Here is a 19,962-nt window from a genome sequence, read left to right as displayed (position 1 = left end):
ATTAACATGAAATGTATATTACATATCTGAAAGTACAGTAATTATAAATTTATTAACTTCTAACTTTGTTGAAAATAGGCTACAATGTTTTTTTTTCAAATTGCTTAAGATAGTTTATTTAGTTATTTCTATTCAGCCCGTATCTTTTTTCATCAGAAAACAATCACAAACCTATGCAGTTAATTCATATTGTGGTCCCGCCGCTGAACGTCTTACCTGCCTTGTTAGGACTTTCCCTTGCCCAGAGGGCGAGCGGGCAAGACTTGATGACTACACAGTGCTCTGAGTTGGGGACCATTGTAATAAACGGTATCCAAAGTCCTTCTAGTGTAGTCTACTGAGAAAGTCAATACTTGAACTCATTAAACAAATTATTATACAGGGTGTTTTAAAACTACGGGGCATAATTTCAGGTATATATTTCCCACATGTAGACAATCAAAATATTTCATTACAACATGTGTCCGGAAATGCTTCATTTCCGAGTTATGGCCTTCACAACATTGAAACACACCGGAACATTTTTCTTTCCGCAGGTCGTTTTCATTACAGAAGATGTTCAAAATGTCCATCTCCTGCTTGAATACAGACCTCACAACGATGTCTCATTGAACTGCGAACACGATCCCAAACTCCAGGAGTATTGCGTATGTCCTCAGAACATGACACAATTCGATTCCGAAGGGATTCCAAATCAGGCACCAGAGACGAATAAACCAATGCTTTTAAATGGCCCCACAAGTAGAAATCGAGAGGGTTCAGATCAGGTGAGCTTGGAGGCCAAGCAATTGGGCCACCTCTACCTATCCATCGATCAGGAAACCTTCGATCCAAGTACCGGCGAGCCGTACGACTGAAGTGTGCAGGAGCGCCATCATGCAAGAAGTGAATGTGTTGACGATTGATCAGTGGAGTGTCTTCTAAAACATGAGGTATCGTGTTTTCCAGGAAGTTTGTGTACGCCTGCCCCGTAAGTCTGTTTACAAGTACATGGGGTCCAACTAATCGATCACCAATGGTACCGGCCCACATGTTGAGGGAGAACCGCACCTGGTGATGAGATGGAACAGTTGCACGTGGGTTTTCATACGCCCATACATGCTGATTGTGGAAATTTGTTATGCCATCTCGTGTGAACTGTGCTTCATCTGTAAATAATACTAAGGCAGGAAAGTTCGGATTTACACCACACTGCTGCAAGAACCACTGACAGAACCTAACTCGTGCAGGGTAATCTACTGGTGACAGGGCCTGTACACGTTGCAAATGATAAGGATACAATTGATACTCTTTCCACAGTCTCCAGACAGTCGTATGAGGAACATTGACTTGCAACGCTACCCTTCGTGTGCTGATAGGAGTCATGTTCACAGCCTCCAGAATCTCGCCCAGTACTTCTGGAGTTGTAGATCTTGGTCGTCCCCTTCCCAAACCAGGAGAGTTAAATTTTCCATACTCGCACAGACGATAATGGAGACGTACAAATGTCTTCCGATCTGGACATTCGCCTCGGAATGAACTGTCAGAGTGCCCTCTTAATGTCTCCTTTGACGGCAACGACCTGCGGAAAGAAAAACGTTCCGGTGAATTTCAATGTTGTGAAGGCCATAACTCGGAAATAAAGCATTTCCGGACACATGTTTTAATGAACTATTTTGATTGTCTACATGTGGGAAATACATACCTGAAATTATGCCCCGTATTTTTTAAGCACCCTGTATTCTCCGTACCTTTTTCTACAAGGATTTATTGGATGATAGTTTTCCTTGTCACTTTTAATTTATAGAGAGAAAAGTCTTCATAAGACGAGCTAGGCATAGTGAAAGCAGCAGACAGGTTTTACGGTTTTAGAACGCGTTCTGTGTGTCCACTACTCAGCATCAACAAGAGCAGGCAATCAGAGGTGGCAGCAGTGAGAGGTTACCTGTTTTTGCATGCTTCCTTTGTATGCGTACCCGAGATAATTTCCCAAGTCCGTCAGGTGGCCTGAGTGGCTTTCGTGCATCCTAAGCTGACAAGTGGACAGTACTACCTCAACTTGAAAAAGCCAAGTCCCATCCTTAGACGAGTCCCTGATAAGACCCAAGACCCTGAGGTCTAACCCCCATCCTATAACAGTATCGGAAACCCGTACTACTTACAATAGTTCACCCCAGTCTGTTTTACTATTGCGGATGATAGATGAAATGAAGTGGAGAGTTTTAGTGGAATGACAGAGGGGTCTTCCCTCGAGGAAAACCCTCTGAAACGTCTGTTAGCGCTTCAGTTACACACTCGGCTACCCATTGTTGAACTGTTCTTCGAAAGTCGTACAACAATGTTATCATTTAGTATTCATACAAATAAGTCGAACTGGTTTTTGGAATCATTCTTAATCCCGAAGTATGACGTATAATTTCATGTATATTTTTTCGTTTTAAGTTGATGTTTGTAATCAAATTTGAACAAGTTTATCATCAGCATCATTTACTAAACAGGCTTTAGACCATGTGGTCTGTTGCTGACTCAATCGTTCAGCCGGTCATCCATCCGGCTATTTTCTTGAGTCTCGAAAGCAATAGAGGTCCTGTCGATGGGCTGCTGGCCAACATGGGGAACGAGTCTAGTGATAGGGCTGCTACCTTTAAAACCTATAGACGGGCTATGAATATATAGGTTCGTTCCAACAAGCGGTTCATGGTTCAGTTCATGTACGATTCCTGTACCATCTTATGCGCATGCGCTAGTTGAGCATCTGCTATGGGATTGAAACTGGACTGGACGCTGTTGGAACGCTTTCACGGATCGTTATGTACTAAATCCAGAGATGCTATAACTGTAATCATCTTTGCTAAGAATGGGATGCTTAATTATTATCGTTTCGCAGATAATTCTAACTGCAGAAAATACAATTTCGATCATTTTCTATAAAAAACATGACAAAAAAATAAAGGCAAGAATTCCACTAATTCAATGTCGTGTACTGGGAGACTCTCATCTAAAATAGTTCTTTTTTTTAATTATTAATTTATGTACGTTATTTAATCAAACCTGCATGTTGAAATTATAATTAACTATTTCAATACCCGAATCATTTTCCATTCTCTTTCTTTTTGGCGAAAATTTAAACTAAATCTCTAGTTTTATTATTCGTCTGCACCGTCACATTTTATCTTAACGTCACTGATATGAACAGTTGATCATGTCTTTCTTCAGTATTCAGGAGACGTTGGTGAGCTTATGCGCATGCGCGTTTCGCGTACTCTTCCATACATGCCTCAATCCACTGACTACTTCTGACCGTTCCGAACCCGTGTCAAAAGCTTGTTGGAACGCCCGACTGCAGTACATGTTTCCGGTTCAGAACTGGTTTGGAGTGTGTTGGAACGCTTTTTCTGTACTGCGCATGCTCACGATAGTTACGGAGGTTCGTGACTATTGTTGGAACGAGCCTTATATATACACGGCGGCCGGGGTAGCTCAGTTGGTGTAGAGCAGCTGGCTACGGACTTGAAGGTCCGGGTTTCGATCCCAGGTGGTGACAGGATTTTTTCTCGTTGCCAAACTTTCAGAACGGCCCCTAAGTTCACTCAGCCTGCTATAAAATTGAGTAACAGGTCTTCCCCGGGAATAAAAGGCGGTCAGAGCGTGGTGCCTACCACACCACCTCATTCTAGTGCCGAGGTCATGGAAAGCATGGGGCTCTACCTCCATGGCATGTTACGGGGATACCTTTACCTTATACTGTGTATATATATATATATATATACACACACACATATATGCATATATATGGCATTTCCTTCTTATATGATGGAACAGTTATACCGCTGTGATTCGGTCCCCAGATGCTTGTTTGTAAGAATAGGTTGCAGCACGGTAGGTGAGGGTAGAATTTGGGTAGAAGAGGTTATGGAATGCACATTATACCCCTTATAACCCACATCTCTAATATTATTTTTTTCTACTTATTAAAATTGCATTTAATATTAAAATATATTGGATCTTGCTTCAGTGGTTCATTAAAGCGTAAGAAATGTGCTTACGAGAGGGTAATCCATGAACAGTGAGGAGCTCTCTGCCAACTTACGCTACATGGTTGTAGCCTGAGAGCTTTTGAACCTTACAAAATTAGATACCCAAAGTAGAAATAGCTTTGTGTATAATATTGTACTTTCGTAGAATAATGTTTTTTTTTTTTTCGAAATTGACTTCACTGTATTTTTTTTAAAGTGCTGTAGGTTATTTTACGACGCTTTATCAACATATTAGGTTATTTAGCGTCTGAATGAGATGAAGGTGATAATGCCGGTGGAATGAGTCCGGAGTCCAGCACCGACAGTTACCAGCATTTGTTCATATTGGATTGAGGGAAAACCCCGAAAAAATCTCAACCAGGTAATTTGTCCCGACCGGGAATCGAACCCGGGCCACCTGGTTTCGCGGCCAGACGCGCTAACTGTTACTCCACGGATGTGCACTTTCACGGTCTTATTTATGAGTTTTTATACCAGAAAAAAAAACATTGAGAAAGACGTGTGCCAAATCTTGAAATGTTTCACTGTATTGGTTGTAATTTAAAACGAGTGTAATGTAGACCCACCGACCGTGGTACACTCTGGATAGAGTCTGATGAACTAAGTAGTCTCCGCTTCTCGGCACTAGTGACATCTAAGAGCAATGCTCTTAGAGTTGGTGCAATTACACAAAGAATAAATTTATTAAACGTCTTACACTTTTTATGTTCGTAGACTAATTTTAGTTTCAGTTGACTTGTAGATACTGAACATGAACAATAAGAGAAATCGCTATGTACACGTTCAAAATCACTTTCTCGGTATTGGAGATTCAGAAAGTGTGAATTTTTTCTGAAATCGATAATTTGCATTATCACAATGCTTTCTCTCCATATTTTATAGAAAGCGGAAGTACAAGGATCCCTGATACATGTACATTATATGCATTCGCTTCACTGCCCTGACCTCTCTCAACATCATCAATTAATTATTCCATTGTAATAACAATAAGTTTGTACAATTAACATAAATAGAGATTAATACAAATAACACATTAAACTTAATTTTATTCAGAGGAATACAGTATTAAATCTATGTACAGTTTGTTGAACCCTGTAAATTTTCTCTATGGAAACAAAATTTGAACTAAAGAAGAAAGAGAATTAATTTAAACAGCGAGAAATGAAATCTTTAAGAACAGAGCACACAGAAATCATATTGATGGTGTTTATGTAGAAGGGCTTATCCCACAAAAGAAATATTTTTCTGGAACAACAAAAATTAAGTTTTAACAAATAATAATAATGATAATAATAATAATAATAATAATGATGATGATGATGATTATTATTATTATTATTATTTACCTAATATGAACGAATATAAACATAATTGTCAACACCATGTTGTCACATTGTGTAATTACATTTTAAATACTTACACTAATTATAGCAAAAAAAGTCAAATTTGAAATGATGAGGGTTAATCCCTTTTACCTAAACACCACCACCACCACCACCACTATCATCATCATCATCATCATCTGTAGCAGTACAGCCCAGGTCGAGCCTCGGCTTCTTTCAGGATTCTTCGCCATTTGTCCCTATCTCTGGCTACAATCCACCAATTCTTCACTCCAAGCCTTTGAACATCTTTCCGTATGCAGTCCTCCCATCGAAGCTTAGGTCGTCCTGCTCTCCTCCTTCCCTTGACTTTGTACTCCAACACCCTTCTGGGTATCTCGTTCTCTTCCATCCTCCTTATATGCCCTGCCCATCTTAGTCTTGAAAATCCTGATCGATTGTATAATGTCAGGGGATTTGTAGAGTCATATAACTCGTTGTTATACCTTAGTCTCCATCCATTACCATCGTTAATAGGGCCAAAAATTCTACGTAATATCTTCCTTTTAGATATATAAAGGCGTTGGATATCAGTTTCTGTCATAGCCCAAGTACCTAAACACCATCGATATATTAAAATTATTGAAGAAAGGGAAAATGAACAAAGGCGAATAACTTTACTCTGTGTTCAGGAAGACAATCTGTTGCAGGAATTTCGTACGTATTTATTTTTGTAGGCCTACTATATTTTATACAAAAATAGGTCTCACAGAATGATAGTTCTAGCTTCGTCTCTCGTTGAACCAAATTTAACGACGCCTGTGTGTGTAGGATGCCGCAGATCTGATTGTTTAATATTAGACCCGCCAGAAAAATGATGAAATTATGTGGAGTCCATTCGTTTATAACGATATGGAGAGGATAATGATGCAACATTTCTAGGAGTAAGTTTCTGTCAACAGAGCAGTTCTGCCGCTTTAGTAGTAATTAATGGGGTGTAATGAATTCAACCTTGCTGCCTGTATTTTGAATATGCCTAATTTTCTGTATTAGATATACACGTTGCATGTCAAGTCAGACATCCAACATCGGTATGCACACACACTGGTGACCAGCAAGATAGCCAACCCTGCCAATTTCCCCCAGGAATTGATGTTCACCGTACAACTTCCGGATTCAGCGTTCATCTCTGGATTTATAATGTGAGTAACACATTTAAGTGACACAGAATGTTAAGTAAGATTTGAGACCTTCATGATGATCAGCGTGGTACGAGGTTTTTGGGTATTTGCGCCGTGTCTTAAATGTAGAGCAGCCGTGGCGAAAATGTTATCGTGCGCCGAGCCACTTTGTAACCTCCAACGTGCATAGCACCTATGGAGGGAGGCGGACACCCGAAGGGAAAGTGCAGCAACTGTCTGACTTATTAACGGATTTTCCTTTTCCTTACGTCAAGCACTTAAATATAATTTTACAGAGTATAAGGTTACAAGCTAATGTTTAGTACGTGTAACGAAGAAAGAAATGAACAAGAAAACATAGGACACATTATCACAACCTAAAATTAACTGTCTTCTGAATGTCTCTGTGACAGGGTTTCTAAATCAGGAATTATGTCACTTACTGCCAGCCGTAGTTGATCACGAAGGTATTTGTCGTCAGTCGTAATCTAAATTTGGTTTTTACTATTTCATTGTTGAAAATAATTTTTCATAAACGTAAGTTGTAGCGAACATGGCTTCAGCAGAGCAAACGAAAGAACGAAGCTTCGGGTATTTATTTTTTGGCAAAGATTTGAAAAGTTCAACATTTGTCAAGTCCTTACTAGCTTTTATTTAACATCACATTGTAAATCTGTGAGTTTAAATTGAAGATCTAACCGCATTATTCGTACGTCTGCTGAAAAAGGATCGACGTACAGAGATGATATAATAATAATAATAATAATAATAATAATAATAATAATAATAATAAACACTTAACCTTTTAATGTTTCATGAGTAACATGTAGTATAATGCCGTTTTATATTATACAACCGTTTTCCTCGTAATACTTGTGAACAAATCATACATTTAATATTCTCATCATATCGGCAGCAAAAAAATACGTCCTCCCATCCTACTTGAAACTTTCGTCTTTGTAGAGGTACATGGTTTCGAGAGAGACATTGCGACGATATGCCACTCGCAGGTCAGAAAAAAATACAAATGGAACAGAGTTTGACTTCAGTGAATGAGAGGGTAGGGATTGGAAGAGGTAGGAAGCAAGGGAAATGCACAGCTATCATTGCGAGCCACAATGTCCTCGTGAGTCACATTTTCGCCACGGCTGATGTAGAGACATCCAACGTTTCGGAATTACAGGTCGGTTGCATCATCAGAAGAGGTGTGGAAAGAGGAACGGGAAATCTGTCTGTGGGCTCCATTACCGACAGCTATTCTCGACGACTGAACGTTGAATGGCAATGAGAGTGACAATGAGGATATGATAGAAAAAACAATTAAAAGGTAAGCGAGCGGGCGTCCTTGTAAGAGAATTTCGAGCTGTGAGAAGAGACTATGTGAACTCAAAGGCGATTGTCCACTTGTCTCACTCCGTTTTTCGCCGTTCCACTGAAAGAAACTACAGAACTTTTGAAGACGAAAAACGAATGTATGTAACCTAATAGGTACCACATAATGTGGAGAGATATGGTATAGCACCATCTTAACATAGTTCAACCAAGCTGCGCAGAACGAGAAAATCGGGATAAATTGAACGCTGCGCTTGCCGCCATATTGATGGAAAGCAGACGCATATCAGTACGTTAATAACATAATATCACGCAACTTAACGCTGTGATGACATAAAAGAACAGATTATGGCCGTTTTCGACGTTTAACGTAAAATTATGACGAAATAAATATATTCAGAGTTTCATTGATATGGGTCAGAGCATTAAAGAAAAGAAAATACGTTCGCAGCAATTGATAGAAAACATGCTCATACATCCATAAATGGGCTTACGCAATACACAATATAGAATGTATAATTTTACGATAATCAGCATATTGTTGGGTTTTAGAGAATCTAAAATTATATTAACATACATTACTCTTAGATCACAAGACATAAATATATGCACCTTGATTACACAAGTTCTTATTATAATCAAATTCTTAAGTGAAATTAATATGTGATAATCGGTATAGACCTGTTGTTAACTTTTAGAGAATCGAAAATTATATTACCGGTAGGTACTTCTAGACCATAGGACGTAAGTAATCTGGCAAAATATAATGCGTAAAGGTAGCCAAATTACATTGAATTCATTCTTCAATTATTGAAGGGAATGCTATCAATTATAAAAAGTACCGGTACCTAATACATTGCAAACAATAGGTAACATGAAGACCTAAGAACTAAACATAATCACCTTATGCAAAATGAAAAAAAAAAACAACATATTTTTCATGAGTAGATTTCTTTACATACTGTATTGTTATTTTTAATACATATATTATTATCATTGCTTGTGGAGTAATGGTACATAATTTTTATGCACATACGTAATGTCAATAAGATGGTATTCCTTGGTTTTTTTAATAAGATATATCCAGCAAAATATAAAAGGGTTATTTATAGGTGAACTATATACATTTATAACTCCTAGTGAAAAATAATACAGTAGGAATATCTCCAAACAAAAAAACAACAAAAATTGCTGTGCAAATGACAACATAGACAACTAACAAATATAAAATAATTTTAAATAAGCACTTCAACCCAATTTGAAAAGCAAACATATCTCCTGATTCTTGAAACGATGCTGCCTAATGATGACTTACAGATTTACACTTTAAATGGAAGATATTGTAATAGGTCATCACATAGGTAACTATTTACATTTATAACCCCAATGAAAGATAATATTGGGAATGCCTGCAAAACAAATTGATGTGCAAATGACAATACAGACACTAAAAAAACTAACTTTCAATAAGCACTGCAATCCAATATGAAAAGATAAAAACATAGGCCTACCTCTTAATTCTGAAAAGGATGGTTTTAGGTAATGCTGCCTGACGATGACTTACAGATTAACATATTAACATGGAATATATTATAATAGGCCTTCATAAAAATTCCTACTATTATCACATCAATTCACATCACTTTCACAGTGTTTACCGCCACTGTTTCTAATAGTAACATGGCGGCGTAAACATGCGCAGATTAGTTTCAATTTTTGACAGAATACCAGCGCTCCGTGTGAGTCTAGTATAGGGTAAATTAGGATCTGTTGGACAGTCGGGCATGTTGGACACTCTGTACTTTAACGTGTTACCTCGCCACTTGTGGGCACCACATTCTGCTAGAAGTCAATGACGGAAGCAGCCATGCCCGACTATCCAACAGACCCTAATTTACCCTACTATATAACGTCTTTGGGCTCAACAGCAGCAGGAAAAACTTGTCTAATATGTTAGTCGGTACGAAGCTAGTGACGAGGGGCGTACTTTGGTTTTCTTGTTTGATAAAGAAATCGAACTCTTGTTCCAGCGAGCGAAGTTCTAGTAGGTTGCCTACTCATAGAACTACCCATGGAGACTCGCGAAAGCCAAGACATCGATTTGTGAATGCTTTAATTTGGAAAATCCGAATCTTATGACGGGGAATATATAGGTCCGTGGCCCACTTATTTTAGGGCTCATACCGACATATGTTTCAGCGCATTATGAAAAATATGGAAAATTAGAGACAGGATGAATTGCCTCAATTTAGAAGACTAGCTAATTGGCTATATAGTCATTATAATAAAAATATGGCCCAGTCGACCCCTAGGGCATAATGTGGTAAGGATTGTTATTCTAGTTAAGGTTGTTATAGGTGTATAGGATGTTTCAGAATCCAACCAAAGGCATTTATCTGGTTATAGACAAGCATTTTGAGATAGGAAACCCAATATCTGAGTTATCAGTTGTTAAATTTGTTTGTATTTGATACTCTTAATGTAATATTAAAATGAAATAAGGATATGGAATGGCATGGGATGGTTTTGGACATTATTCGGGATTGAATGAAGCTCAACTGTTAAGAGCTGACCAACCGCCTTTTTCAAAATTTAGCTTTTATAAAATCTGTAAAATTTCCTGCAAATAATAATGCAGCCCGCTACTGCACCTGCTTTCTGTTTCGTCTTCATTCATTATAGTTATTATTGTACCTGTTTTAAATGTTGTTGTGTAGTAGGGTAACGCGTGAGACCTCAGTTCGAGTTTTTTTTAAATCCCAATAACACTTATTTATTGATGAAAACTGTGAATTCTTTCTTTTCTGAACCAGCGACATGCATATTGTGGTATTTATTTATTATGCTTTCCGCTAGAGTATACTAGCCATTGGTTCAGTACAGTTCACTTGAGATCAAGTCTATCGCATTGGACTCTTATGGAGCTCAATTGTTGTTGTTGTTTAGTCAACTGTCCGAAGACAGGTCTGAACCCCACAAGTAATACCTAGAAGACACCACTTATGAGGCAACTAGGCCAGGAGATGAGGTAGGGTGGTCAGTTCCCTTCCCCCTCCATTGTATACATCGCCCACTAGCTACATATTACACTAGTCAGACTTCAGATGCATACAAACAATTGTTCTTCCTCTGACACATACCGTCAAGTGAGATGTACTGCCTGATAATAGAAGTGCATATGAGCAGAACCTCAATCAGAGGACGGGGCTCAATTAGGTACTGGTATTTGTTAGAAACGTGATTGTCTTTGGTTGCAAGGTGGCAAGTTCATGACCTATTTTTATTCCAAGTTATTATTTTCATGCATTTTTGTCCCATTTTAATGTGTAAGTTGTATGAAATTCATAAATTGTCCAGAATAATGGAGATGCATTCCTCAAACTTCATAATTTCTTCGAACTTTTAAACAATTATTGTCATTATTACGTATGTTACAAAATAACTGTGGCTGTCTTTTTAATGTTACAATATAAGTTTAAATTCGGAATATGTATGATAAGACTTTCTTGTGTTAAATTTTAACGTAACTTGTTTACACGTTTAGACCTATTATGGGTCACCTTCAGAACTGGTCGTTGCTGGTCTTGGCGCCTCTTGTTTTGTTTCCTGCGAAGGTGTGTTCGTGTGGTGTAAAGTGGAATCTAAGAGTATGTGTGTTCTGAAATTGAGTTGTGTGTTGAGAATTTCGTTGGGGTGTTTTTTTGTGTGTCTGTATATTTCACACCCCAATGAAATTCTCAACACACAACTCAATTTCAGAACACACACACTCTTTGACTCCACTTTACACCACACGAACACACCCTCACAGGAAACAAAACAAGAGTCGCCAAGACCAGCAACGACCAGTTCTGAAGATGACCCATAATAGGTCGAAACATGTAAACAAGGTACGTTAGAATTTAACACAAGAAAGTCTTATCATACATATTTCGAAGTGATACAGTGTTAAAAGTTGTGCAATCAAGATGCATAAGTTTAAAGTTACATACCTTAAGTTAAAAGAAGTACGTGCTGAAGCTTGAACGTTCTACCTCATCCTCTGACAGAAACCATCTACAGTGTTTACCGATTGTACCAAAGAGAAATAGCTATTGTAAGCGATGCATTTCTAAATGTACCGCTATGCCACATGCGGGTATCGTACTAGCCCAAAAAGTATTTTACGCTATTGCGTGCAAGTTTGAACTCTCAGAACCCTAGTTTCCTAATTCAAAATACTTACCTAGGATCCCTTCATAACGCCTCAAATTTCTTCGGTTGAATTCTGAAACATGCTGTATTTTTCTGACTTGGGGTGTGGTTGGGATGAAACATACTTCTATCCTCAGTCTCAACAATCGTAACATCCGCCGCGCTGAATGCATATATACAGGGTGAAAGTGCAGATTTTCAGACCTAATAGCTCATGTTATATGTAACAAAAAAGTTTAAAATAATTTTCTCAGAAAAAATAATATATTTTTCTCTCCCAGACGTTTAATACCCTCTTATTCGATACCTATTGCGGTTAGAATCGTGATTTTTATCCATTCGATAGAAGATCTAATAATGAATCATTTACTCGTCTGGCGTATTTCCATAGCGTGGACGGTTTTCGTGTAAATTTCATTTTAAAACCATTAATTTCAAACCACTGAAGGATGCTTACAGATTGCAACATTATAGTCAGAGAGGGAAAGGTTCACTTAGGACACAGACCTGAGTTCGTTGATCTTTTACATCTGTATTACGAGAAGAAAGAACAGTGTGTTTGGGGTGATGTTGCTGACTGCTGAAACTTCTATCTTAATTTTCTAATTAATCGTGCATTGAATCACAAAACGTATTATAGGTTTTCTATTCATTTAAGTGTACTCTATAGTCCATTTCAGTTGTAAGGTTATTTCACTTCTACCCTGTATACACATGCCTTAATCTCAAAGATTTTGGAGAAAACGAATCGAAACCATGAGGAATGGAAACAGTGCAGGTGATAGTATAAATTATAATATTGTTACCAATATCTTCTGTTTAATTGTCCATTTCTCTTTACAAAACATGTTAAAAAATGCCATCGTCAACATCGATACACTTCACAGCTAGTGTAACGAAATTGCTAACAGTGTACTGTATTTGACATTTTCTTGTTCAATATCAGAGTAATGTGAAGTACTGAGAATTGATTGAGAACACGTTTAATTGTTCGAGGCATCTGAAAATGCACATTCTGATATAAAGATTTCCTGTTCAGATATCACATCTTGAGTATTAACCAACATTGCGAAAACACAGCGGCCTGACGAGTCAGTAGTTTCGTCACATATCAGTGCTACATCTTTCTTTTCTTTCAAGGACTATTTTATACTGGCTCGTATTTCGACGGTGCAACGTGGAATGTATTTCTTCCTTAGTTGGCTCTAAGAATGTCTCCGGATACCAACATTTCGAGCAAAAATAAAAATTAAATCCACGAAAACGGGTGTTAATGATCCTATTATGATCAATATTAAATGCGATACTAAATTATATGATTTCATAGTTATTATTCATATCTGCAATATATTTTCGAAATCATTCACATACAGCAGGGTCATCTACCTTCTGTGTTGAGATGTTGGCTTAGAAAAAAATTTACTTTCATCTTGAAGAAATTCTACTCTTTCATGTTAGCTTTATTTTGGGTCCTAAACGAAGCCTGACGTTTTGGTGATAACGTGTTTAATTTACGCTTTAAATGCCCCTTGTTTTTAACACAATATTTTAATATTGTAACTCTTTTCTCCCACTCGATAGGCTCATCACAAAACTTACACATCAAAATATCACATTCTGAAACATATAAACTTTCATTAACAAATTATTTAGCTCTGCTATGTACAATGACTGTCATTTCCGACCCATCTTCACAACTAATACAGGAATATAACTGATAGAATGACATTAGAACCAACAACGGATTTGGAGTAATTCCAAGAATCTATATCTACCACCTCACCAGCCCTTCTTTTGCCACGCGGCCAAGGGCTAAGGAATTTCAAAGAATACTGACCAGTTTTTTCAAGTGGGAAAATATTTGCCTTGAAATTTTTTTTCTTATTTTGCGTTCTTCATACATTTAAATTAAAATTAAAATAAATTAATTAAATTCGCTTTTTCAATCATCAATATCGCTATGATTATATATTTATCGAGAAATAAAGCTTATGTTTATAATTATAGAAAATAAAATCCTTGTATGTTTTATCTACAATCATGAATTTCGTAAAAATAGCACAAAATCACTCTAATACATTTCTTGTAGCTTTTATCGTTGATGCGAAAGAAGAGTGCCCTACACATAGGCCTACGTATGATGAAGCTGCTGCTTTAGGGTTCATTTACGTGGAGTTAACGTAAAAATTCAAGAGTTGTATAAAAATGCACATTATATTATTTATTGTTACGCTCGTCAGCTTACCGATTGATGGAATAGGTCTCATCTCAAATTTCAACTGCGTGAGCCCTTTTTTTCTACCAGGATTTCTGATTTTTTTTTCGAATTATCCCGATAAGACAACTACCTTACAAGAATCTGCGAAACATGAATATCAAAGGCATTAGAAAATATGTGGTGTTATATTGCCAGATCAGTCCAATCTTTCTATAGAAACAGGAATAGTTTGAAAGTGTTCAGTCCAGGAAACAGAAATTGAATTTCATAACCACATGCCACATTCGTTAAATGTTAAATTACAGCACATTCCAACATTGGTTTTTCAGTTACACACATGCCACATATGAATACTCCATATCTGATGTTCTGAAAATACAGCAAGCTATCAAAACTCTTTCAATTTGTAGTACAGAACATCAGGAGTAACTTGCTTCTGGCATCAGAACAGCAACACAGATCAACATGGGTTCTAGGTTTGGAAAGTAAGTGCTGTTCTTTACGAATTTAGCACCCCTGAATATGAAAATGACAACAGTTTTTTTCCATCACCTTCAGTTTTCTCTGCACAACTACCCCTCCTCCTAACCTACTGCGGACTATTTACCACAATTTAGTGCGTACGAGGACTGGAAGAAGGTGCTTGCGCGATTTGTTGTCAGTGGGTTATTTCATCGAAATGGTGTTAGTAAAATGTCAGGAAGGCAGTGTGTTAATGGCCCTGATACATTCTGTTACATATGTGGAATTTATGTGATAAATACAAGACGCCGACAAATATCGGAATGTGTTCGGAAAGCATATTTTGCTTATTTTGGCATAAAGCTCGGAGATGAGGACAAGTCATTTGCTCCAACATACATACATGCATGAAGCAATTAAGGAAGTGGCGTGAAGGTAAAATGAAGTGTTTGAATTTTCCTATTCCCATGGTATGGCGTGATCAGGAGAACCAATTTTTATGATTGTTACGTCGAAAGTAGCGGGGTTCAACGGGATTCAAAGTAGTAGTAGCGACGAAAGTAGCGGGATTCAACAAAAGAAACATGAACAAAATCTTTTATCTTACGAGTAGATTCGGCGATTAGACTTGTCCCTTATGGTCCAGGACTCCCTATCCCCCCTCCACCAACGTCAATGGATATATTTGAAGTCTCTGAACCAGAGGTAGGTAAGTAATGAAAGTTGTGAATGTGACTATTCCGTGGGTGGTACTGATAGTAACCCAACACCTCTTACTCAAACAGAACCTGATAATTTGGTGAAAGACTTGGGACTCTCGAAAGACGCAGCTCACGTCTCAGTGAAAATGATTTACTTGCACATGGTACATCATATTCAATCTACAGAAATCGAGATAAAGACTTTAGGGAATTTTTTGTTGAAGACGGTTTAATCGTGTTCTGCAAAGACATCGCCGGACTGTTAAAAAAATGAGAGTTGAAACGTATGGCAGTAAGCAATGGAGGTTGTTTATATATTCCTCGAAGCGGAGTATGAAACCGTATTACTACATATTGAAAATTAGCTAGCATCAATTCCAATTGCGTATTCTGCACACTTAAAAAATACGTATAGTACTATGAAAGTACTCCTTCAAAATGTGAAGTATGAAGAACACTAATGACTTGTATATGGTGACTTTGAAGTGATCGGCATCCTCGATCAGGAAACAGGGTACACCAAGATGCCTTGCTTTATGTGTGAATCATGTGTGATCAGCATTGGAGTAGGAGAGAGTGGCCTAATAGGGAAAACTTAGTAGCGGGATCTAAGAACATCGTGAATGAGCATTTGGTTGACCCACATCACATTTATCTGGTGCAAAGTTGCAGTATTTGTGAGAGAAAAATATGAAGACGGTGGGAAGATGCTACACTTAATGATATCGGAAAATTCTGTAGCCTGCAGCCTTCCCAATGATTGAAAAGGACGTGCTGAAAACATAACTGCGAATGTTTTACGAAAGCAAAGAATTTCATGATGGTAAAGTTTTTAATCGAGTTTTATTTGGCTTGGAATCTTGGAGGTGTTTCTCAGCCTATGGTTAAAAATCGTGGAATGGCATGAGGAAGAGGACAGACTACATTTTGAATTCGGAATTCTGTCAATATTGAGAAAGTGATGATGTAAATTTCTGAGTTCTACAAATATTTTACCGTATTGACAAGTTCTGTGAGAAGAATCGTCGAATTCCGTAAGTTAATGTAAGCGCGTGCTACCACTGTTTCTATTTGATACTGTAATACTTTTAATCACTCAGGCCTCTCATGGTTAAAGTTCACAAGTCGACAATGTTATGTAGTCTTGGTCAAGAATATTTTCTCTCAAAATAATGAATTGACATTTTAATAAATATAGACCTATACTTAGAATAATGTCTCGTGAATAGCTAAACATCATTTTTAGTTGAATTGTTATACGTCATTGTTATATATATATATATATATATATATATATATATATATATATATATATATACGAGGGGGGGACCCAAAAATTACCGGAATGTTTTTTTTTTTTTTGCATTTTTATATTGTCCATGTGCATTAATGCACTTGTCTCAACGCTTTTGCCAATGCTGGAAACAGTGCTGGAACTCTTGAGGCAGGATACTGTTCAAAGCCGTTAGCGTCTTTTCTTTGACGTCATCCACATCACTGAATCGCTTTCCTTTCAGGTATTTCTTCATCCGTGGAAACAAAAAAATGGCCGACGAAGCCAGATCTGGTGAGTAGGGTGGGTGAGGAAGCACCATGTTGTTGTTTGTCAAAAACTGTCGGACCGTCAGAGCTATGTGGGCTGGAGCATTGTCGTGATGAAACAACCAATTCCCATTTCTCCACACTTCGGGCCGTTTTCGTCGCACACTCTCTCGTAATCTTCGTAACACATCCAAATAGAAATGTTGGTTCACTGTTTGTCCTCGCGGAACGAACTCTCTGTGGACAACGCCATTCACATCAAAAAACAAATCAACATTGTTTTCACATTGGATCGCACTTGACGTGCTTTCTTGGGTCGTGATGAATTTGGAGTTTTCCACTGGCTCGGTGCTTGCTTTGATTCTGGATCGTACCCATAGCACCAAGACTCATCCCCAGTCACAGTTCTGTTAAGAAAATTTGGATCGTTCTGCACTTCACTCTTCAAGTCATGGCAAACTCTCACGCGGTTTTCTCTTTGGTCATCTGTGAGCAAGCGAGGAACAAATTTTGCAGACACCGGTCTCATGTGCAAATCTTCGGTCAAAATTCGCTGGACCGTGCTCCATGACAGGTTCGTTTGCTCAGAAACTTCGTCAATGGTCTTTGGACGATCTTCATCAATTGTACGTTTGATTTTGGCAATGTTTTCGTCATTTCTTCCTGTCGAAGGAAGCCGAGGATGTGGCATGACTTCAGTTGACAAGTCACCAGATTTGAAACGGGAAACCACTAGTAGACCTGTGATTTCCCCAAAGCATCATCATTAAAGGCTTGCCGAAGTATCCCAACGGTCTCGGCTGCAGTTTTTCCTAACAGAAAACAAAATTTCGTTCAGCCATCTCGCTAATCGCCAAACGGTTGAAACAGGAACGCAAACAACACAGCACTACAAACAAATCACTTAACTCAGACTGACGCCAGCTCACTAACGGTCGCGGGAGACCCCAAACTAACATCACCTCACAGCACAATTCGTAACTACAAAGCATGCGCGCGCAACCGTCCGGTTCCGTTTACTTTTGGGTCCACCCTCGTATATATAATATTATGGTTTTGTTCCATGGATATCTAAGAATATAAATTCAATGTTGAACTTACATTTTCCTTTATAAGAGAGTTGAATACTGTATCTGTAGCAAGAATAGTGAGATTTTAAGGTTCTGTAATTTGTTGAACACCGAAACAGTATATACTCGTACTGCAGACTATATTATATTGTGTTCTTTACATAAAGAATGTAAGTATATTATTTTTTCAAGACCATCTCTTTCGTCGATTCCAGTTTGGAACTTAATTTATTTGATATTGCATTGATGACTTCTGTTATGGTTATTTTCATGATGGAAAATATATTTTTTACATCGACTTCATAATCAACCCGGTAAAGTATTAATTTATGTGAAAATCAACTACTATTACCTTCTCCTCACATCGGCACCCTAATAGTACATCCTTTAAAATCGCAATGGCTTTACGCCTTGGTTGTAAACTCTGCCAGCCACACCAATGTATTTGCGGAGGAATTGCCGATATTTACGGCCATCATGCACTCAGCTGTGCGAGGAGCAAGGGTCGCATTCCCAGACATACATCACTCAATGATATAATTAAAAGATCTCTGACTTTTTGTGGCATCCCGTCTCTTTTGGAACCACCAGGTATTAGTCGCGCAGATGGTAAAAGACCCGATGGTCTCACCTTAATTCCATGGTCTAGAGGAAAATCTTTAATTTGGGACTCCACTTGCGTTGATACTCTAGCTCAAATCTCACTTACCGAATACCTCCAGACGCGCAGCATCTGCTGCTGAATTAGCCATGAAGAAGAAAATCAATAAATATGCTCATCTTTTAGACAATTATATCTTTGTCCCATTTGCTGTGGAGACCTTCGGTCCTTGGAGTCATGACGCTAAAGTTTTGGTATCTCAAATCGGCCAAATTTTGATCTCCATTACTGGTGATCGCCATTGCACTACTTATTTGCGTCAACGCTTAAGTATTGCTATTCAACGCGGAAATGCAATGAGCGTTTTGGGTATTCTTCCAGAGTCCAGCCCTTTGGACGAACTTTTTCTCCTGTAAAATTTATTATCTCTATGTAAATGTTTATAGGCTATTTAGTTTTTATATATGTGCAAAATACTGCGTACATAATAATTGTTCTTAAGGATTATTATAAGAAAGTTGTGTGTTCAATGAACCATTTAATTTCATTTCACATTTTCGTTGTGGACTGATGTAGGTTGATAGTTTACGTCTCAAACTTTTTTGTTGCTAAATATATTTGGGTAGAAAGTGTTTAAGTAATAATTAGTCATATTGTTAGTAATAAAACTAATAATATTGTAGAGTGGTAATGTTTAACTGATTTGATTGAACATCCTATGCTTATGTTCCTTATAATGAAAACAATTGAGGCGTGTAGTTGCAAAATCAGATACGTCACTTTTTTTCTTTTTTTTTCGAAAATGAGTTAATGTTATATTTCATATCTTCATATGTTTCTACAACTGCTATAGCACTGTTATGCTCCAAATCCAGATACATCACATAGATTGTATGATGAAAGAATAGTAACTTATTGGTTGCAAATCCTTGGTTCCTTGCAAACGTTTTTCCTTCATACTGAAAAAATTATGTTTTAGTGATGTATCTGATTTTGCAACTAAACGCCTCAATTATATTTTTAAAATTCTTGCAGATCTTTTATGTTTTTTTTCTTATTTTTCACTGTAATCATTAATGATGTCACAGTGCTGTAGTTAGTGAAATTCCAATATTAGCATGGTTTAATTTAATTGAATAGACGTCTGTTCTTTTCAACTTTAGTATAGAAATACTGAGTTGTTATTTATATTATTAAGAATTGTTAAATAATAATCAATTATTCAATAAGTATCATTAAGTAATAAATACAAATGTATTTTTACACAATCAAAGCCACGTGTGCTATACAAGATGATTCAGGAGCGAATAACTATACTTTGAG

The 19,962-nt window shown here is 37.5% G+C and overlaps 1 protein-coding gene across 3 annotated transcripts in view; it reads left to right on the top strand.

Annotated features, from left to right (window-relative positions):
* Window positions 1–19,962, top strand: part of LOC138705005 (inter-alpha-trypsin inhibitor heavy chain H4-like) — a 110,773-nt gene that overhangs the window by 10,254 nt on the left and 80,557 nt on the right. For all 3 annotated transcript variants that reach the window (XM_069833537.1, XM_069833536.1, XM_069833539.1), the window contains exon 2: window positions 6,392–6,540. In XM_069833537.1, coding sequence (XP_069689638.1) covers window positions 6,392–6,540 — 149 coding nt within the window. The remainder of the gene's footprint in view (window positions 1–6,391; window positions 6,541–19,962) is intronic.

Source organism: Periplaneta americana, chromosome 8 (assembly GCF_040183065.1).
Source record: "Periplaneta americana isolate PAMFEO1 chromosome 8, P.americana_PAMFEO1_priV1, whole genome shotgun sequence".
Classification (NCBI taxonomy): domain Eukaryota; kingdom Metazoa; phylum Arthropoda; class Insecta; order Blattodea; family Blattidae; genus Periplaneta; species Periplaneta americana.
Note: the sequence above shows the minus strand (reverse complement) of the source record. Positions and strands in the feature narration are given on the sequence as shown.